We start from the raw sequence: 22,646 nt of genomic DNA, 5'->3' as shown, positions 1-22,646 counted from the left end.
CACAAAAGCATGCACACAGACTGACAGAAATGCCATCATACACAGCATACACAGAGGCATACATATCTGCACATACATATCATCAGAAAACACATATATGGCTAGATTGATTCTAGCAGTGAATATACAGATCAATGAGTACATAGCTATGATTGCATTCAAGGATGAAGAGATGGGTACATCGTTTGTGTGTGCAGTATCCACTACAGAATGCAGTCTGCATTATTTCCTTGTTACCTTATTAACCCATGTATGTCCTATTTGCATTGTGACATAGGTATACCGTTAGTGTGAGAGGGTAAGATCTATCTTCAGAAAGAGGCCTAAGCTTAAGGATAATGACAGGCATAAGTAATAGGTTAGATTTTTCACAATATCACAGTAAGTAAAACGGTGACTGTTTAGGGCTCATTTTATGATCTGGGAAAACAAAAAGAATCAACGTTGAGAATGGGGTTTTTACATTAAAAAGAACGAAAATGTAATGCAGACATATTGAAGTAGTGAGTCTAAGATTTCTTTAAACTCAACCCGAAACGTTGGAACCTCGAGGTTTTTATCCCCAAGATCAATCAATCAGACTTAATCCTAAAGTGAAGATCTACCACAATCATATGCAATGGACACAAAACATCTTGAAATACACAGCAAGGCCTAGTTCATATATTTCTCCACGCAAGATGAGAAGTACACTTCTGTATTTGAGAAATAAATAGGGAGCCTGATTCACAAGGATTTTTAAGTCTCGCCTGGCGTTGCAGTGCAAAGCGCTGCACGTTGGGCTAGAGATATTGTAAGAGAGCAGATTTCAGAAGGGGACTTGAAGCCCCGCCCCTCATTTCCATTGACTGGCATCACCGTTTATGCAATTTATTATCTTTTTGGGGGCGTCTCTTTTCGCTCAGCCCGTGTTTATTTTTGCATGGCGCTTTCACTTAAAGTGAAAGCGCGAAGCAAATATAAACAGCGGCTGAGAGATCTGTGTCTCACTGCGTGCTCCGTGTCCCCCATGTGTCCCTTAGTATATATCTCCCCTAGTCTGTGTTTGCCTCGTCCCAGTCTTCTGGTATCCCTGCTCCCTTAAGTTTCCCAGTGTCCATGTCTACATTTGACCTGATAATGTCAGTATGAAAATGACACTAAAGTACAAACTATTTACCTGTAAACACCGGTACTGTGTGGTAACGCCTCACCAGCTCTGTGCAGTAACACGGCGCCTGCACCGTGCAATTACAAGTTAGTCCCCGTGGAATGAGAACTAACAGTGCGGACCCAGTTTTTCCAGGTGACATTCTGTCAGGCATCCCTATCCCATGAGTATTACAGCTCACACTTACCACTCGCATGTTGCAGGTGGTAACTGGGAGTGGTGGATGTGGTGCAGGGTGGGGGATGTGGACGATGTCTACGGGCACTGCAGGCAGTGGCGGGCAGGATCACCATTACTTCAGATATAAGCTTTTATGCAATATTGTATGATGGTGGGACTAATTTGTAAAAAAAACTATTTGCAACTCTCCTTTAAATGTGCATGGGCAAATGTCAATTTTTACTAGTGTTAAAAAAAACTGTGAGTCATACATTTTCCTAACTTGTAAAAACATTTTCTCTCACGTAAATCTTCTCCAAGAGGTGGATAAGGATTGTTTTATGATAGGGATGCGTCGAAAGTTTGTGCATGTTCACATACTCGTGATTTGGTCGGAATACACAAATGGAGATCACTATCACTGCAGATGTAGGTGTGAGATCAGTATTACTGCAGATATAGTTGTGAGATCCCTATCCCTGCAGATATATAGAATACCTACATGTTCGGTATACAAGAGTTTAAGCTATTGGCATTATCAGTGATAATGCCTTTTATTTATGTTTTGAAAACAAAAACAAAAATAAAAGGCATTGTCATTCACAATGTTAATAGCTCAAACTGGTGTAAATGCGAGACCTACTGCATTGCAAATGCTTGTTCTATGATGTTGTGGCAATTCACAAGGGTAATTCCTGAGTAGGTGTGTCTTACTCCAGACTCGGTTATGAATTTCAGCTACTAAGACATGCTTAGGAGCTATCATTTGCTATGTCTGAGCATCCTTCTACTACTGGGTGTCTAACTTTAAACTTCTGCTGCCTTTTGGAGAGCAATAAAAAAAGTGTGTCCCATTGGTCAGCCAGCAGGGAAGAAGTATGCTGCTGTGAATACTGTTCCAAACATTTAACTTGGATTTAATCAGCTCATACATTTAGAGTTGTGAATACTTTCAGTGGCCTGAGTGTCCCAAATTGTACAAGTCTACATGACACTTTTTGCTAGATTCTTCTAGCAATGGGAAAAACAACTAAGGGCCTGGTTTAGATCGCGGAGGATGGGTTACTCCGTTACAATGGCGACGGATATTCCGTCTGCCGAAATATAAATTCTATTTTACCCTGTGGGGTTTATATTTCCGCGGACGGGATATCAGTCACCTTTGTGACTGAGTAACCTGCCCGCCGAGATTCAAGTCGGGCCTTAAATCTCGACATAAGCCTGCCGACAGATGCTCAAATATATGGCACCTCCCAATAGACTATTTGATAAGTACCCCCATGATATGATTGTGCCCACATGAGATGAGAAGTCTATTGCTAAATTACTAGAAGTCTGGGAACCAGAGAAGCTTTTATGCAATATTGTATGATGGTGGGACTAATTTGTAAAAAAAAACTATTTGCAACTCTCCTTTAAATGTGCATGGGCAAATGTCAATTTTTACTAGTGTTAAACAAAAACTGTGAGTCATACATTTTCCTAACTTGTAAAAACATTTTCTCCCACGTAAATATTCTCCAAGAGGTGGATAAGGATTGTTTTATGATAGGGATGCGTCGAAAGTTTGTGCATGTTCACATACTTGTGATTTGGTCGGAATACACAAATGGATTCTTGACCTATTGCACCCTTGGGTGTAATAGGAAGGGATTAACCTAAAAAATGAATGGGGCCATCAGGTTAGCAGTATTTGATCAGGAAAGTTTGCACAAGCATATGTACATGGTAATTTGCTAGTGTAAATAAATCAAAAGGAAATAAGGAGTACTCTTGGGACTGCTGCAGCAGTTCGAGATTCACAAGAGGGTTGACAGCAACCGTTTGGAATTAAAAACATTATGAATGTGCTCCTAATGTAGGAGGAAACCGTCTATGTTTTTTGTGAAATACATTAACGACATCCTGCCGTCACAAGCCCTGTGCGACTCCCTCACCTCCTTCCTCCACCTCAAGATAGCAGACATCTACGACAGCTTCAACACCCAGACAGACCCAACAGACAGCAACACAACAGACCCTCCACACACCATCAACCACGATCCCCTGCTAGCCTGGGCCAGCGTGAGCGTCGATGACACCATCAAGACCATGAACACTATCCACTCCGGTTCTCCATCAGATCCCTTCCCGCACCGCAGTTTCATCGCACCCCACCTGCTCAACGTCATCAATCTCTCCCTCGAGACCGCGACCTTCCCAGAGAGCTGGAAACACGCCGAGATCAACTCCCTACTGAAAAAACCCAAGGATGACCCAAGAGACCTCAAGAACTTCCGGCCCATCTCTCTACTCCCCTTCCTGGCCAAGGTCATTGAGAAAATTGTCAACAGACAGCTAACCCGATACATAGAAGAAAACAGAATCCTGGACCCTTCCCAGTCAAGGTTCCGCAGCAAACACAGCACTGAGACCGCCCTCATCGCCGCCACAAACGACATCAGGACCCTGCTGGACAACGGCGAGACCGCAGAACTAATCATCCTAGACCCCTCCGACGCCTTCGACACCGTCTGCCACCGCAAACTGCGCGCACGCCTCCACGCCGCAGGGTTCCGAGACAAGGCGCTGGAATGGACCACCTCCTTCCTCTCCGGCAGAACCCAGAGCATCTGCCTTCCCCATTTCAATTCGAAGTCTCTGAGATCATCCCTCCCAGGGATCCTCTCTCAGCCCGACACTGTTCAACATTTACATGGTACCGCTCGCACACATCGACCGACAGCACGACCTCAACATACTCTCCTACACCGACGACACTCAACTGATCCTCTCCTTTACCAAGGACCCCATTATCACCAAAGCCAACCTCCACGAAGGAATGAAGGCCGTCGCAGACTGGATGAAGACCAACCGTCTGAAGCTGAACTCGGACAAGATGGAGGTCCTCATCCTGGGCGCCAACCCTTCAGCCTGGGTCGACTCCTGGTGGCCGACAGCACTGGGAGCAGCCCTTACACCCACCAACCACGCACACAACCTGGGAATCATCCTCGACTCAACGCTCTTAATGACCAAGCAGGTCAACGCTGTCTCCTCCTCCTGCTTCAACACCCTCTGCATGCTCTGCAAGATCTTCAGATGGATCTCAACAGATACAAGAAAGACAGTCACCCAGGCCCTCGTCAGAAGCAGACTCGACTACAGAAACGCCCTCTATATGGGTGCCCAGACCAAGCTCATCAAAAGACTACAACGCATCCAAAACGTCTCGGCACGACTGATCCTCTATGTACCACACCCCGGCCACATCACCCCTCACCTGAGGGACCTGCACTGGCTTCCCGTCAGCAAGAGGATATCCTTCAAGCTCCTCATCCACGCTCACAAAGCACTCCACAAGACCGGCCCAGCCTACCTCAATGGACGGCTCTCCTTCTACATCCCCAACTGCCAGCTACGCTCCGCCCACCTCTCACTCGCCACCGTCCCGCGCATCCGAAGAACAACCACCGGCGTGAGATCCTTCTCCCACCTAGCTGACAAGACATGGAACACCCTCCCACTGAGCCTACGACAGACCCAAAACCTGCTGACCTTCAGGGGGATGCTCAAGACCTGGCTGTTTGACAGTAGTGGCCCCTCCCCCCCCAGCGCCTTGAGACCCTCACGGGTATGTAACGCGCTTTACAAATGATTAATTGATTGATTGATTGAAATCTTTGGAGTAGGTCCCTGACCCAGCTCTCCCTTGTGCTGCCTAACCCCGCCGCTGCTTCACTGACTATACTGCACTGCTGTTGTTGCAATTGTCTAACTGCACTTTTCTCCATTCCTTTGCTTGGCTCCTTTGCCCATTCTTGTGCAGTTCTCTTTCTCCATGCCTAATTCGCTGCCTATTCTTGTGCCTATTCTCTTTGTTTGCTTTTCCAATTGTCAAGCTTTTCTCTTTCGCTTGCTAACCCCTTTGCCCATTCTTGTCCTCTTCTATTCTGTTGCTCAATTCCTTTGCCCATTCTTGTGCCATGGCTGCCCGTTTTTTCCCACCTCCCGAATGCAGCTACCTTTCTCTTTCCTAGCTCCTTCCACTGCCTCCCAGCGCCCCACCATTCTCCCAGGACCTACTAAATGGAGGCCGCATTATGACCCCCATTAAGCAGGTCTCTTATCCAGCTCTCCCTAGTGCTGCCAGCCCCCGCTGCTGCTCCACTAACTCTGCTGCACTGCTTTCGTTGCGCTTGTCTAACTGCACTTTTATTCTTCCCTTTGCTTAACTCTTTGGTCCATTTTTGTGCTGTTCTCTTGTTCCTTGCCTAATTCTCTGTCTATTCGTGTGCAGTTCTCTCCCTTTGCTCATTGTGGTTGCTGGTTCTCATGCTTTTCTCTTCTTTTTGCTTAATTCCCGTGCCATCAGCACCTGTTTTTTCCTGTCTCCTGAGGGCTCCCACCGTTCTCCTGCCTAGCCCCACCCACCACCTCCCAGCGCACCTCCTCCTCCCAGGACTTATTAATAGAGGCCACAAACTAAAAGTGCATTGGGCACACCACTGGTACGCCAAAGGCAAGCCCATCTGCGCACCTCCCTGCCTGGACTGCGCCCAGTGCCAGGGCCTTTGGCACCCAGCCAACCCGCAGGTACAACACCACTGTCCTCCACCATCCTGAACACAGGACCATCCAGTGAACAATACTGCCACTCCGCACTACATTATACAGTTGGACCGTTTGCCTGCACCAGATACACCTTCTCCTGCAACAACACGACCACAGTCTTGCCACAAAGTACCTTGCAGACCTCTCGAAACACCAGACCAGAAGTGGCCTACTGACTCCATTGCTTACTCCTCAACACGCGCTCTATGTGCAAGCATTCCATTGAGTTTTGGGACCTCATCACCACCCTCGCACACGACATGTCTTCCCTAGTGCAACCTGGCTCAACTTTGCATCCGCTCCTGAAATCGCCACAGCGATCACAGACAAATATAAAATCACTCACCAGCATGCACTAACAAGCAGTGAGGAGGAACAGCCATCATCCACAAAGAGACCATACCGTACGCCATCACCTCAATGGAACACTTCAACTTCAAGCTGCACACTGACGAAAATACAACCATCAGAAGCACCCTCACATACCATTTCCCGGCCCGCACTCCAGCTTCTGCAACACCAACGCAGACTTCATTGCCCCCCAAGCTCTGAACTCCAAAGGCTACATCTTCCTCTGCGACTTCAATTTCCACATCAAAGACATTAACAACAACTACACTGTACACTACCTCAACAGTATAAGCACCTTAGACTGACCCAGATCATCTGCAACCCCAAGCACATCACAGGACACATGCTAGGCCCCATCTTCACCACCAGCAACAGCGTCAAATACAGCCACGTCACAGAACTCAAATGGATTGATCACTCCATCACCCACGTCATCCTCTCCGGCCCACTCACTGCCAGCCCCAATGCGGGCAGTACCCCCGTCCCCAGCCAGAGCTAAATTTCAGAGACCAGCTGGGCGGACAACTCAACACCTCTAACCCAGCTACCACCGCCAACCTGGAACAAGAAATTTAAAACTTCAATGCCTGGATCACCAACTGCACCGACAGCATTGCCCCCATCAAGGGCAACATTTGGAGAAGATCCTCCAAAATGGCTAGCTGGTACACCCAAGAACTCAGAACAGCGAAACTTGCCATCACACAGCTGGAAAGGAGATGGCGTGCCAGAAAGGACACCTCTGATAGGGCAACCTTCAAGACCTCCTTCAACCTCTACCAGCACCTGACGGTGGCAACAAAGAAGACAGCCCTAGGCGCACACATCGAAACAAGAGACAACAGCAGTGAGGAACTCTTCAACGTCGATAAGGAATTCTTCAACGCGGCTGCCAGCAAAAACAAACAGGATGCTTGTTTCCGGTCCGGGGAGGACCTTGCTTGCCAGTTAGAACTGGACTATTCCCATGAGGAACCGGGCCAAGACTGATTTTCATATGGCTGGGTCCAAACTGGGGTGTCGTGGTGAGAAAAAAGACGGTGGATTAAACTAAGATCTGTTAACTTGGGTGAATGCTTGCATTGTTCAGCATTCCATTCATCATCTGTTCTTTTTGCCAGTGAAAACATTACACCCTCAAAGACCGGTGCAGCAACCTCGCAAACATCTTCCAAATACAGAAACTTCAACCCCCAACCTACACCTACAGACTTCCCCGATATATACGCCACTACTGCAACAGACATGAACTAGACTGGCCACCTGGAACCTCTTCTCCACCCTGGACACCACCTCCATCATGAAATACAAGCACTCTGGAGCTCCCACAAACCCAAAGAATCGGCCAGGAGCTCACCACACTGCTCAACACCTCAGTCACCACTGAAACATTTCCCGATGCCTGATAAAACGCTAACATCAGACCACTTCTCAAAAAACCATATGCCGACCCTAGTGAGCTCACAAGCTACCGGCCAGTCTCCTTGCTCCCATTCCCAATCAACGTACTGGAAAAGTGTATCAAAAAGCAACTCATGACTCACCTGGAGCAGAACCAGCTACTCAACACCTCACAATTTGTTTTTCGTAGCAACCACAGCACCGAGACCACCCTGATTGCGGCAACTGATGACATCTGAAGGCTCCTTGACCAAGGAGAGAAAGCAGCTCTGATCCTCCTTGACCTCTTAGCAGCCTTTCACACTGTATCCCACCACACGCTGATAGAAGACTCCACCAAATCGGCATCCAAGGGGATGCACTCAGATGGGTCATCTCCTTCCTCTCCTGCAGAACACATTGAATCCACCTACCACCTTTCACCTCTAAACCCAAGGATATCATTTGCAGTGTCACTCAGGGCTCATCCCTGTGACCCACACTCTTCAACACATATGTTACCCTGCTGGCCTCATCGTCCGATCTCACGGTCTCAGCACAATATCCTACGCAGATGACACTCAGCTCATCCTCTCACTCACCTATGACTCAACTACCACTGGGACCAACTTCCACAGATGTATGACAAGCAAGAACTGCCTGAATCTGAACAGAGACAAGATGAACATACTGATCTTTGGCAATAAAAGCAACCCATAGAATGATTACTGGTAGCCATCAGACCTAGGACTCGCACCCACACACTTTGAACACAACAGAAACCTATGAATCATCAATGACAAGCTCACTATAAAATCACAGATCAATGCCGCCTTCTCTGCCTGCTTCCTCATTCTGTGCATGCTACGTAAGATCTTCAAGTGGCTGCCACTGCACACAAGACCCACCTGACACAAGCCCTTAACACCAGCCGACTAGACTACGGCAGTGCTTGCTACGTAGGAATCGCCTCGCAACTCCCACAGAGACTCCAAACCATTCAGAATGCATGGCCAGACTTACCCATAACCTCCCCCGAGGAACCCATATTACACTCCACCTCAAACCTCTACTGGTTCCCCGTACAAAAGTGATGCCAATTCAAGCTGCTGAGCCACGCACAGGAAGCCCTACGCAACCAAGGACCCGCCTACATCAACCACCACTTGAACTTCCACTAGCCATCAAAAAGATTCAGCCCTGCCTCCCTTTCACTTGCCCACACTCCCCACATCTACCGAAACAGAAGAGGAGGATGCTCCTTCTACATCACAGCAAAGACCTGGAACAGCCTCTCCATGCAGCTCGACTAGACCATCTCCTCACTTCCAGAATTCCGAAGGACCCCTGGCTTTTCCAATGAGCCCCTGGGACCTTCAAGCATCTGGATACCCTTTCGGGTGATCAGCTGCACTTTATAAACCTAGATTGATTGATTGGAGTAAATATTACAATTGAATAGGGTGGAGAACACTTTAAAATGCGTTGTGACTGGCTGCTTACCGAACAGCATGGCTTAATCACTATTAGTAATCTGAGCTCTTAATTACAGTTGTTAGAGCTAAAAAATAAATATATAAAGAGGCGATAGTGGAACCAATGTATGATCTGTGAACCAATGGATACTATATTATTCTGTAACTTTTAAGCTTGAAAAGCCAATAAATGTTACAACACCTTTTCAAGATTAAACACACAATGCCTCCCAAAGCTGAATAGTAACAGGCGAAAAATAGAAAAGTCCAATGAAGCCAAAACCATGTCAGATTTTCAAGATAGCGTGTTACGTCACTGAATTCCATTGAGACTAATTGTACATGACTTTATCTTGTGAGGGTAGACTGAAAATCAAGCTTCAATCTGCCTTCTTGGAACTACTCTGGACACCCTTGTGTAAAATGTTTTCAGATTTGTCTGACGGATCTGCTAGCAAGTTTTTGGAAATACTGGATCTGCAAGAACTGACATAGACGGAAAACCCATAGCTTCCTTATGTGGCATCAATGTTAACATGTAAGATGTTCACACTGTTTACCAGGAAACCTTAAGTAAGAACTTAACTTTTTTGATTTGGTTATTTTATGGCTACATGTTATATTTAAAAGACACATATAGACACTACGGAATCACTTACATAAAATTAAAGTCATTGTGTTTATCTAAACTTCTACAGTCATTGCTGGTAAAACATATTGTTACAAGCGTTCATTGTTTCTTCTTTCTCTTAGGGATAAACACTGGAAGCAGATTTACAATCTCCTTGCGACAACTTTACGCAGCCCGTCACTTCTGTGATGCAGCGGCATCGTAAACAATGCACCACGTTGCGACATATTTACAACGTGACGCATCTAGGGAGATACGTCGCGTTGTAAAGCCCTGCGTCACATTATACCTGCGTCAGGTATAATGTATGCAGGGTGGGCGTTGCGACGTAAGAAAGCCTCATATAAGTGACGCAGTGAAATCTACAAGATTCCACTGAGTCACGTTTACGATGCCACTGAGTCAAAACCATGTGCCTGCTTGAAGCAGGCGCAAGGAGTGACGCAGCATAATAGAAATAGGCATTCCGAAGCATTGCTGGAGTTGCATTGTGCTAGCGACACGACTCCATCAATGCATTGCCTTTACGCCAATAGATACAGAACATAACCCAATATATTTGTTAACATAACAGAATTCATATAAAAGGACGGATTCCCGCTTGGCAGCGGTGTTCTCACATTGTGTTAAAAGAAAATAATTGGAGCAGTAATACTTGTTATTTATGTACGGAGCATGAAACATTACTTGCCATTTGTTAATCTTTTTAATTTCTGTGTGTTTGCAGGGTCTATTTATTTTGGTGTTTGCAACTCTTTGGGATACAAAGGTAAGCATTTTTACATTTTCCGTTTAAGAAATTCCTGTGCATTGCCACTTTCTATTAACCTTCTTTTCTCACTTGCTCTCAAAAATGCAGGTTAGAGAAGCATTGCTCCAACGATTCTCGCTATCAGGATGGGCTTCCCAGCAGACGAAGGTATGTCAGTCTGCACGGTTATTCCTTTGGATGCATTGAGGTTTTCCAAGTGTTCAAGAAATGAAGCAGGTTGCATGCCACCAATCCGAAGATAAAGCGGGTCATAGCTGATGAGTTAATGTATCGATATTTGATTTTGGACCTAGGAGGTCTTTTTTATCTGTCTTCTCATTTTATGGGTGGCGGTATTTGTAAAGGGCACACTCTTATGCCAGCCTTGGACCTGGGTGGCCTTTTAGAAGTTATGTGGCAAAGGTCCCCTGGGACTCATTTGTATCTAGTTAACATCATGCACAATATTATCCCCCTTGCACCCGGGGTTACAGCTACAGGGGATACCTGTAATTTTACGTTGGGGAAAATTACTCACATTGAACGTCGTGCCCTGAGGGTTAACTACGAAATGAGGAATTACCAATCAAATATTTAAATCCTGATCCTATTCCCACAGTAATAACTAATTTTGCCCTGCGTGGTCCACCCAAATCAGCTGAACTCTGTGTGAAAGTAAACCGATTTGCAGACCTCCAGGGATATCTCATGAGCAGATTTCGAGCCTACCAGCCCCATTGGCATTAAGCAGTCAGTCATTTTTTATTTTTTCAGTCAAAGTTACAAATACATTAATAAAAATATGACTTTCAGGTGATAGGAATAGTTCAGTTCTAAGCAAATTGCAGATGCGACACTTTTCACACAAAGTACCTTGGATGCGTCATGCACAAAGCAAAAAGGGCCGCAGGGAAGGTGATGCGTTGGTTCCTTACACTCAGCGAAGGTGATGCGTCAGTGCCTTGCTCCAGGGGGAGGTGATGTGTTGGTTACTTACTACAGCTCAGGGGAGGTGATGCGTTGGTTCCTTACCGGAGAGTAGGTGATGCGTCGGTTTCTTACTATGTCACCCAGCGATGCAACAGACTTGGTGCCTCGATGCGATGCAATGATCCGGAACAACGCGTGGATTCTTGCAGTAGCACAGCAGGCCTTGAATCAATCAATCAATCAATCAAAGACATTTATAGAGGGCACTACTTACCCGTAGGGTCTCAAGGCGCTGGGGGGGGGGTGCCGTTACTGCTCGAACAGCCAGGTCTTCAGCTTCTTCCTGAAGGAGAGGTGGTTTGGGTCAGGCGCAGGTCGGTCGGGAGGGAGTTCCAGGTCTTGGCGGCCAGGTAGGAGAAGGACCTTCCTCCTGTTGTCGCTCTTCGGATGCGGGGGACGGCGGCGAGGGCGTGGTTGGCTGATCGGAGGTGGCGTTTGGGAGCGTAGAAGTTGACTCGGCTGTTGAGGTAGCTCGGGCCTTGGTCGTGTAGGGCTTTGTGTGCGTGGGTGAGGAGGCGGAAGGTGATTCTTTTGTTGACGGGGAGCCAGTGAAGGTCTCTCAGATGTCCGGAGATGTGGCTGGTTCGTGGGATGTCGAGGATGAGTCTGGCTGAGGCGTTCTGGATCCGCTGGAGTCTCTTCTGGAGCTTGGCGGTGGTACCGGCGTAGAGGGCGTTGCCGTAGTCCAGTCGGCTGGTGACGAGGGCCTGGGTGACGGTCTTCCTGGTCTCGGTGGGGATCCACCAGAAGATCTTCCGTAGCATGCGTAGGATGTTGAAGCACGCCGAGGAGACGGCGTTGACTTGCCTGGTCATGGAGAGGGAGGAGTCCAGGATGAAGCCCAGGTTGTGTGCCTGGTCTGTCGGTTTGGGTGCGGTGCCCAGGGCGGGAGGCCACCAGGAGTCGTCCCAGGCGGAGGGCAACGAGCCCAGGATGAGGACCTCCGTCTTGTCTGAGTTCAGTTGCAGGCGGCTGGTCGTCATCCACTCGGCTACATCTTTCATCCCTTCGTGCAGATTGGCTCTGGCGGCGGCGGGGTCGTTGGTCAGGGAGAGGATCAGCTGGGTGTCGTCGGCGTAGGAGATTATGTTGAGGTTGTGTTGGCGTGCGATCTCCGCGAGGGACGCCGCAGATGACTTCGGTGGCCTCTGACTTGTACGGTGGTAGGCGGACTCTCTGTGTTCTTCCGTCGAGGAAGGAGATGATCCATTCCAGTGCCTTCTCCTGGATTCCGACGTTGCTGAGGCGCTGTACTAGGGTGCGGTGGCAGACAGTGTCGAATGCCGCGGAGAGGTCTAGGAGGATGAGGGCCGCTGTGACTCCGTTGTCCATCAGGGCTCGGATGTCGTCGGTGGCGGCGATGAGGGCGGTCTCGGTGCTGTGGTTGGCTCGAAAGCCAGACTGTGAAGGGTCGAGGGATCCATTCGTCTCGAGGAAGGCGGCCAGCTGCTTGTTGACGGTCTTCTCGATGACTTTGGCTGGAAACGGGAGGAGCGAGATGGGGCGGTAATTCTTGAGTTCGGTGGGGTCCGCTGTGGGTTTCTTGAGTAGAGCGCTGAGTTCGGCGTGCTTCCAGTTCTCAGGGAAGGTGGCGGTGTCGAAGGAGGTGTTGATAATGTCCCGCAGGTGGGGTGCGATGACAGCGTCGGCCTTTTTGAAGACGTGGTGAGGGCAGGGGTCGGTCAGAGATCCGGAGTGGACGGAGTTCATCGTGCGGACGGTGTCTTCGGTGCTGATCGGCGTCCCGGCGCGGAGGGTGGTGGTGGGGGGCGGTGGTTCGGACGTGGGGTGCGTTGGTTGGGTGCTGAAGCTGTTGTGTATGTCCGCGATCTTGTTGTGGAAGTAGGAGGCGAGGGAGTTGCAGAGGTCTTGCGATGGGGTGATGTCGTTGTTTCCTGCGCTGGGGTTGGATAGCTCTTTCACGATGTTGAAGAGTTCCTTGCAGTTGTGTGCGTTGTTGTCCAGCCGGTCCTTGAATGCTGTTTTCTTGGCGGCGCGGATCAGCTGGTGGTGCTTCCGGGTGGCAAGCTTGAAGGTGGTCATGTTGTCCGGTGTTGGTTCCCTTCTCCAGACTTTCTCGAGGGCTCGGCAGTTCTTCTTGGAGCTCTTGAGTTCGTCGGTGAACCATGGGGCTTTCTTGCTGCCGGGTCTGCTGGGCGGGGTCCTCAGCGGGGCGAGTTCGTCCGCGCAGTTGCTGATCCACTTCGTGAGGTTGTCGGCGGCCTGGCTGGCGTTCGCTGAGCTGGCAGGAGGGTGCTGGCTCAGGGAGGTGGCGAGCTGGTCGGCTGTGATCTCGTTCCAGCTTCTGCGGGCAGCCTGTTGCTGGTGGTGGTGGATCGTCGTTCTTTTGAAGGTGAATTGGACACATCTGTGGTCCGTCCATTGAAGTTCTGTGGCGTGGCTGAAGGCGATGTCTGTGCTGGATGAGAAGACGGCGTCGAGTGTGTGTCCGGCGAGGTGGGTGGGGGTGGACACCAGCTGACATCAGTGCAGTGATCTTGGACTTTGGAGATTGATCCACTCATTGCGGCGTGAATCGATTTCTTGAGCCGTGGCAGCCACTGAGATGGTTTCTTTGGCGATGCGTCAGAAACAGGTATGGATGCGTCACGCATCCTGTTGTTGCATTGATTTTCCAGCTCCCAGACGAAAAACAGTCTCTAGAGGTCCAAAGCAACAGCAGGCACCTCTTTGCAGGTCTAGACTCCCAGCAAGGATGTTCGGGGGAGCTGGTGGTGAAGTCTTTGTGTCTCTGAGACTTCAGAACAAGGGGCAAGCTCAGTTTCAAGCCCTTGGAGATCTTACTCAAGCAGGGGACACAGCAAACATCAAAGTCCTTTCTCCTTTCCTTGACAGCAAGCACCCACTGAAGGCCAACCCCAGACAGCAAACAGCACAGGGGCAGTATTTCTCCTCAGCTTCCCCGGCTCTTCTCCTTGACAAAGGTTCCCCTTGATTCCCACAAGTGATCTAAAGTTTTGGGGTCTGGGACCCAATATTTATACTACAAAATCCATCCTTTGTTCTCTGGTGGCAGAGAAGCCCAGTGCTTGGTCTAAACCAGTTCTGTCCTCTCTGGTGTAGCTTCCTGACAGGAGGTGGAGACAGCACTGTGGAAGGCAGACCAGGCCCATTCAGGTGAAAGGAAATCTCCTCCCCCTACTCTAAATGCAGCCCAGGTCTATTCAGCCCATCCCTGACTCATCAGACTCTCTGGAGCCACTGCTTCTCCCCAGCCCATGTCATCCAAAGCCAGACATGCAATACACAAACCTAGCAGAGGCACACTAGATGGCTAAGCAAGAAAATACCTACTTTCCAAAAGTGGTATTTTCAAACACAGAATGTAAAAATCACCCTCATTTAAAGATGCATTTTAACATACTAAAGTTTATTTTCCTCCCCTGCTCCCAGGGGTATTTATATTTATAAGATGTTATAAGCAAACTCCCCATTCAATCCTATGGGAACAGGCAGCCTGCAATAGTGAAAAACGAAATTGACAGTATTGTACCCTGCCCTCAGTTGTACCTTGGGCCTACCTTAGGATTTACTAACATGTAAGAAAACAGAATGGTAGGGCCTGGCAAGTGGGTGCACTTGCCAAGTTGACATGGCAGTACCAGACTGCACACAGGTTCTGCAATGGAAGGCCTGAGTTACATTTACAGGTTGCTTATGTTGGTGGCACAATCAGTGCTGCAGCCCACTAGCAGCATTTGATTTTCAGGCCCTGGGCACACACAGGGCACTGTACTAGGGACTGACTAGTAAATCATGGAAACGTCAATCCATAACAACATTTTACAAAGGGAGCACTTTCACTTTGGCACCAAACAGCAGTGACAAAGTGTCCAAAGCAAAAATACAGGCAAAAAATGCAGGGGAGACCCACACCAATTGTGCCAGGTCTAACACGTGTCTCCTCCAGCTGAAATGTGGGGAAAACTACCCACCCTCTTGAGAGTTCTCTTCACTAAGGCAAACAAATCTGGACAGACCATCAGCATTGGTGTGTTCTGTACCAGGGTGGTGTTTCACTGTGAAGTCCATCCCCTGTCCGGAAATGGACCACCTCAACAGCTTTGGATTCTCATCCCTCATCTGCATCAACCATCTGAGGGGCCTGTGGTCGATCTGAACCTGGAAGTGATTCCCAAACAAGTAGGGCCTCAGCATCTTCCATGCCCAGACCACAGCAAATGCCTCACACTCAATCGCACTCCACCTCTGTTCCTGTGGAAGTAACCCCCTACTAATGAAGGCTACAGGTTAGTCTAGGCCCTCCTCATTTAGGTGTGAGAGTACGGCCCCCACACCATGCTCTAAAGCAGGGGTCTCCAAACCGGCCCTGGAGGGCCGGATCCATGCCAGTTTTTAAAATAACTACATTTATCTCAATGGGGATATCCCAAAAATCTGGCATGGATTTGGCCCTCCAGGACCGGTATGGAGACCCCTGCTCTAAAGCATCTGTCTACACAATGAATTCCCTTGAGAGGTTGGGTGCCTGAAGCACAGGCACTGTGCACATAGCAGATTTTAGGGCATCAAAAGCCTTCTGGCGGGCGTCAGTCCAGTTCACTTTCCTCGGCTGCATCCTGGAAGTCAGCTCTGTCAAGGGGGCAACAATGGTGCCATGTCCCTCGACAAATCTCCTGTAATAAACGGTGAGTCCTAAGAAGGCTCTCACCTCTGTCTGAGTATTGGGGGTTCCCAAGCCAGAATGGTATCAATCTGGGGCAGGAGGGCCTCCAGCTAGCTTCTCCCCACCTGGTGCCCCAAGTACACCACAGAACCCTGCCCGCTCTGGCATTTGCTTGCCTTGATCATGAGTGTGCCCTTTGCAGAGTCTTCAACACTTCCCGGAGGTGGTGCAGATGTCTCTCCCATGTAGCACTGAACACTATGATGTCATCCAGGTAGGCGGCACTGAAATCCTCCAATCCACCAAACCACTGGTTGACCAACCTCTGAAAGGTGGTTGGGGCATTCTTCAACTCAAAGGGCATAACCTGGAATTGGTAGTGCCCCTCTGGTGTAGAGAATGCTGACCTCTCCGTTGCCCCATCAGTTAAGGCAATCTGCCAGTACCCAGCCAATAAGTCAAAAGTACTAAGGTACCGGGCAGCTCCCAACCGATCTTTGAGCTGATCAGCTCTGTGGATGGAGTGTGTACCAGCTCTTGGTAGTCCACACAGAACCAGAGTTCTGGCATGGGACCAAGACCACTGGGCTGGTCCAAGGGCTGTTTGAGGGCTCAATCGCCCCTAGCGCTAACATCTTGGAGACATCCTCCTTGATGCAAGCCTTGACCCTGTCAGTCACTCTGTAAATGTTATGCTTCACAAGAGGACTGTCTCCAGTGTCCACATCATGGACACACCACTGAATAACACCGGGGGTCAGGGAGAACAGAGCAGCAAACTGCCCCAAGAGTTGGAGGCAGTCCCTCTGCTGTTCAGGAGTCCGGGCTGGAGAGAGGGTTACACCATCCAGTGACCCATTGTGATCCTTCACAGATAGGAAGTCAGGAAGAGGCTCAGTCTTCTCTTCCATTCCAGCATCTGTTGCTAGGAGCATGCCCACTTCGGACCTCTCCAAGTGGGGCTTAAGGCAGTTCACATGCAGGACCCACAAAGGGTTCCTTGGAGACTGCAAGTCCACCAAGTAGGTGACTTTACTCTTGCGCTCCACCACCTCAAATGGGCCGGTCCACTTATCCGGGAGAGCACAAGGCTCCACTGGGTCCATTACCCACACTTTCTGTCCAGGCTGAAACTCGATCAGAGTGGCCTTCAAATCATGCCAATGTTTCATCTCCTCCTGGCTGGCTCCCAGATTCACCTGAGCGAGTTGTCTGAAGCACTTAGTCTGGTTCCTGAAGGCCAGCATGTAGCTATTTACATCCTGGGGAGGCTTACTGGGAGCTTTCTCCCAGCCTTCTTTTACCAGATTTAGACGTCCTATTACAGGATGCCCATAAAAGAGCTCAAAGGTACTGAACCCTAAGGACTTCTGCTGTACCTCTCTGTAAGCAAGCAAAAGGCATGGCAAGCGGATGTCCTATTTATGCCTCATGGGCTCACCAAGACCCATAATCATGCCCTTCAGGGTCCGGTTGAATCTCTCAACCAGCCCATTACCTTGGGGGTGGTAAGGAGTAGTGAACTTGTAGGCATCGCGGCACTCCTACCACAAGGACATCATATACTTAGATATGAAGTTGGTATCACAGTCAGACACCACCTCTCTGGGAAACCCCACACTGGAAAAAATCCCCATCAATGCACAGCCCACTACAGGGGCATTACAGTCCGGAGAGGGATGACTGCCTGGTACCAGGTGGCATGGCCCACCAAGACCTGGATAAACGTGTTGCCTATGTCAATACCCATCCTCTCAAAGGGGGTGCTGACCACAGGACACAGCTGGAGAGGAGCCTTACACTTCCCCACACTCTTACCACCTGCCTGGCAAGCCTGGCAAGACCTACAATAAGTATCAGAACTCTTATGCATTTGGGGCCAGTAAAAGTGGGTGACAAGCCTTTCAAAGGTCTAGTCTTGCCCTAAATGTCCTGCCAAAGGCATGTCATGAGCCAGACTAAGTAGGAAGGCTCTGAAGCACTGGGGTACCACCAGCACATTGGCTGACCCAGGCTCAGCAACATTAGGCTTGCTATACAGGCGACCATTTTACCAGTAAATCCAATGAGATCCAGACTGATCACCTGTTTTGTGGTTTGCAGCCTGCTGCCGCAAACCAAAAGAGAAGGCATTTCCACTGCTCCTGGCAGAATTCCTCCCTGTAGGGGCCTCCTTCTTGCTGCTAATTGGTCAGATCAGGCCCCCAGGCCCACAGTTCAGTCACTTGTTCCCTTGTAGGCCCCCGGACATCCCCCTCAAGGTCGGCCTCCTCCTGGACCGTGGGAACTTCGTGGTCTGGTTTCCCCCAACCCCTGCCTCTTCTCTTTCTGGCAGGCACCGGGGCCACTCTTTCAGGCTCCAGGTCCTCTTGAATGCTCTACCGGCTGTCGTAGACCGAGTGGTCAAACACGCCCACTCAGGCAGACCCAACATCTCTAAATGAGACCTTCGCTCCACCTTTGCCCAAGGGGAGCTCTCCAAAAAGTTGCCTAGCAGACAGTCAACAGGCATGGCTGGCCTCAGAACTACTCTCAAGGTACCTGAGACCCCCCACACTCAAAGAGAACGTGCACCACTTTGCTGTGGCACTCTAAGTTGTCAGGTGCAACTACTGGGTAGAATGAGTTGGGGTCCACCTGCTCCTCAGACACCAGCCGACAAATGACAGCTGTCACATTGGCTTCGGTGTCTCTCAGACCCTCCACACTATGGCCATTGATGGTCTCCCACTTCCGGTGCTTGTTAGTGTTATCAGACAGATGAGCTATTGGGACCATCTCACTGTCTCCTAAAGAGACCAGGGACATTGCTGCGGGACCCCACCACTCTTGGGCACCCGATTCCTCCGCCAAGGCTACACTAGCCATTTCCCAGGGCGGTGCACCAATAGATGCAGTGGTAACCTTCTTGGGACACCTAGGATCCCCTTTGAAGTGGCCCTTAACCACAACCATAACGTGCCTTTCAACCCCCTATGAACAGGCTTACCTGTCAGGACCCATGGCTTCCTTTCAGTGGGAGGCTGGGAACCCTTACCTTGGGTCCCCTGGGAATTACTTTGTGGCCCTTTTTGGATCTCCTTCTGTGTACCGCCTCCACAGCAAGCCTCTTGGTGTCAGTCAGCTTACTGTCAATCAAGTGCTGGCTTGGCTCTGGAAAACAATTATCTGGCACATGCTTCCATGCAACCAAATCAAATAGCCCCTCCAAATCGTTCACCTTGCTACCTTTCACCCAACCATCAAATGCTCTGCAAAAGTAGGACACGTACTCCACCCAAGTACTTGACTCCAGCTTATTAACGGTTTCTAAATTTCTGCCTGTAAAGCTGTGGAGTCAACCGATACCTTGCTACTAAGGCTTCCTGCATGGGGGCATAGGACATCTGATCTTCAGTGGGCAATGCTAGCAATGTCTCCTTTCATTCACTGATAAAGAGGCCCACAACTCCGCTCCCCAGTCTCTTTCAGGGACTCTGTGGGACCTCATTACTACCTCATAGGCCTTGAACCACTGATCAATGTCCTCACGCTTCATGAAATCCTTAATAACCTCCTTGGGATGTATACCTTCCCTTCTCCAGGCGCTGATGGTGCGCTGCCACCCTTGGGATTGATCTCTAGACTTGTGGCTTTCAGATACAACTCCCTAAACCCTTTTTCATGCTCTAAGAGCATCTTCTTCTCTTCCATGGCCAATTTTTTACTCTTCAACTCCAATTTCTTATTTTCCATGTCGCACTCCTACCCCAGCCTGAGGTTGGTAAGCTCAAACTCATGCAACTCTGCTTCTCTCCCTGTCCTCCAACTCCTCTGGAGACAGACCCTTTGAAGACACACTGCTGCCATCACTGGAAGGAAACTTCCCTCCAGTGAGGCCCAATAGCCCATCCTGCTGCCCATCTAAATCCCCTCCACCATAGGTTTTTCGGAATGCTCACTGGCAGTCCTTGATTCCAACCAGGCCCTCAGAGCCTTTTGGTATTCCTTCTTTCTGGTGAGGCCTATTACAGAGATTTTAATTTTTTCGCAGACAGCTTTAAGTTATGGCACAGTGTAGGTATCAACCCTTTCCTCTTCAAAATCAATGTCCACAGTTGCAAGTGATGCTGGTTTACTCATGGCGAAAATTGGTAGTTTCCAAGTTGCAAAAAAGTCCAAGGAAAAAAAACCTCTACCAAATGTATGTGGTTGCATGATGGTCTGCACTCTACTAGTAGTGTACACCAATCACTGTATGTAAGTCACAAAAGCAGGTCCAGATCCTCACAGCTGACCAACAATGTTAGAATTGGGGGTCTCTAGTTGGCAGAGGTAGGTAGCCTTGTCCAAGTACGAACCCTTCTTCCTAGTCATGGTAAGGGGGTACACTTCTAAAATAACCACTGCTCACCCCATTGGTAGCTTGGCACGAGCAGACAGGCTTATCTCAGAGGCAGTATAAAAGCATTTGTGAACACATTCTGTAATACAGTGAAAACACTACAAACGGACACCACAACAGTTTAGAAACATAAGGAATCTCTATCTAAACCAAAACAAGACCAAAAGTAAAAAAAGAACAATACAGTAACAAAAATATGAATTTCAGATGGTAGAAATAGTTCTGATCAAAGCAAATTGCAGATGCGACACTCTTCACACAAAGTGCCTTGGATGCGTCACGGACAAAACAAAAAGGGCGGCACGGAAGGTGATGCGTTTGTTCCTTACACTCGGGGAAGGTGGTGCGTTGTTTCCTTGCTCCCTGGGAGGTGATGCATCAGTTCCTTACTGCTGCGCAGTCGAGGTGATGCATCAGTTCCTTACCCGAGAGGAGGTGATACTTCGGTTTCTTACAGTGTGGGGAGTTGACGCGTCGGTTTCTTACTGCTTCCCCCGACGATGCAACAGACTTGGCGCCGCAATGCGACAATCCAGAATGATGAATGGATTCTTGCAGCCTCACAGCAGGCCTTGCACCGAAATCAGTGCAGTAATCTTGGAGATCAATGCTCTTGACGCAGTGTGTGGCGATTTCTGGAGCTGTGTCAGGAGCTGCCACTGTTTCTTCGACAATGCATCAGAAACAGGTACTGATGCGTCACGCTTCTCGGTATTGCCTTGATTTTCCAGCTCCCAGTGGAAAAACAGTCTCTAGAGGTCCAAAACAACAACAGGCACCTCTTTGCAGGTCAGAACTCCCAGCAAGGAAGTTCTGGGGAGCTAGTGGAGAAGTCTTTGTGTACCTGAGACTTCAGAACTGGATACAAGCTCAGTTTCAAGCCCTTGGAGATCTTCCTCAAACAGGGGACACAGCAAACAGCAAAGTCCTTTCTCCTTTTCTTGGCAGCAAGTAGCCACTGCAGGCCAACCCCAGACAACAAACAGCACAGGGACAGTATTCCTCCTCAGCGTCTCTTATCCTTGGCAACGGTTCCTCTTGATTCCCAGAACTGATCTAAAGTTCTGGGGTCTGGGCCCCAATATTTATACTACCAAATACTTTGTTGTCTGGTGGCAGAGAAGCCCTGTGCTTGTTCAATCCCAGTTCTGTCCTCTCTGGTGCGTCTTCCTGACAGGAGGTGGAGACAGCATTGTGAAAGACAGACCAGGCCCTTTCAGGTGAAAGGAAGTCTCCTCCCCCTACTCTAAATGCAGCACAGGTATATTCTGCCAGGTCCTGACTCAGCAGACTCTCTAACCCACTCCTCCCCCCCAGCCCCTGTCATCTAAAGCCAGTCATGCTTTACACAAACCTACCAGAGACACACTGGATGGCTAAGCAAGAAAATACCTACTTTCTAAAAGTGATATTTTCAAACACAGAATGTAAAAATAACCCCCAGTAAAAGATGCATTTTAATGTTCTGAGTTTAGGCATACTAAACTTTGTTTTCCTACATTTGTTCCCAGGGGTAGCTATGTTTATAAGATGTTATAAGCAATTGGCAGTATTTCACTATCAGGACATGCCACACACACCAGGGCATATCCTACCTTTCACATACACTGCACCCTGCCCACAGTGGTACCTTGGACCTACCTTAGGGGTGACTAACATGTAAGAAAAGGGATGGGTAGGACCTGGCAAGTGGGTGCACTTGCCAAGTCGACATGGCAGTACCAGACTACATACAGGCTTCCCAATGGCAGGCCTGAGTTACATTTATAGGCTGCTTATGTAGATGGCACAATCAGTGCTGCAGCCCACTAGCATCATTTGATTTACAGGCACCGGGCACACACAGTGCACTGTACCAGGGACTGACTAGTAAATAAAATCAACCAATAATGGAAACACCAATCCATAACAACAATTTACAAAGGGAGCACTTGCCCTAAGGCTCTAAACAGCAGTGGCAAAGTACCCAAAGCATCTAGACCAGCAAAGGGAGTCCAACACATAGCAAAAACACAGGAGGCAAAGGCAAAAAATGCAGGGGAGACCCACGCCAATGGTGTCAGGTCTATCAAAGACTCATTTCTTTTTTCATGTCAAATTGTAATAATACTGGTAGATTAACTTATCATACATC

The 22,646-nt window shown here is 48.9% G+C and overlaps 1 protein-coding gene across 1 annotated transcript in view; it reads left to right on the top strand.

The window, feature by feature from the left end:
- The window catches only part of LOC147707022 (adhesion G protein-coupled receptor F5-like), a 580,791-nt gene that overhangs the window by 503,473 nt on the left and 54,672 nt on the right, over positions 1-22,646 (top strand). Inside the window, exons 15-16 of the mRNA XM_086926246.1 lie at positions 10,467-10,508; positions 10,599-10,658. Of these exons, the coding sequence (XP_086782372.1) occupies positions 10,467-10,508; positions 10,599-10,658 (102 nt within the window). The remainder of the gene's footprint in view (positions 1-10,466; positions 10,509-10,598; positions 10,659-22,646) is intronic.

This window comes from Lissotriton vulgaris, chromosome 6 (genome assembly GCF_964263255.1).
Source record: "Lissotriton vulgaris chromosome 6, aLisVul1.2, whole genome shotgun sequence".
Lineage (NCBI taxonomy): Eukaryota > Metazoa > Chordata > Amphibia > Caudata > Salamandridae > Lissotriton > Lissotriton vulgaris.
Note: the sequence above shows the minus strand (reverse complement) of the source record. Positions and strands in the feature narration are given on the sequence as shown.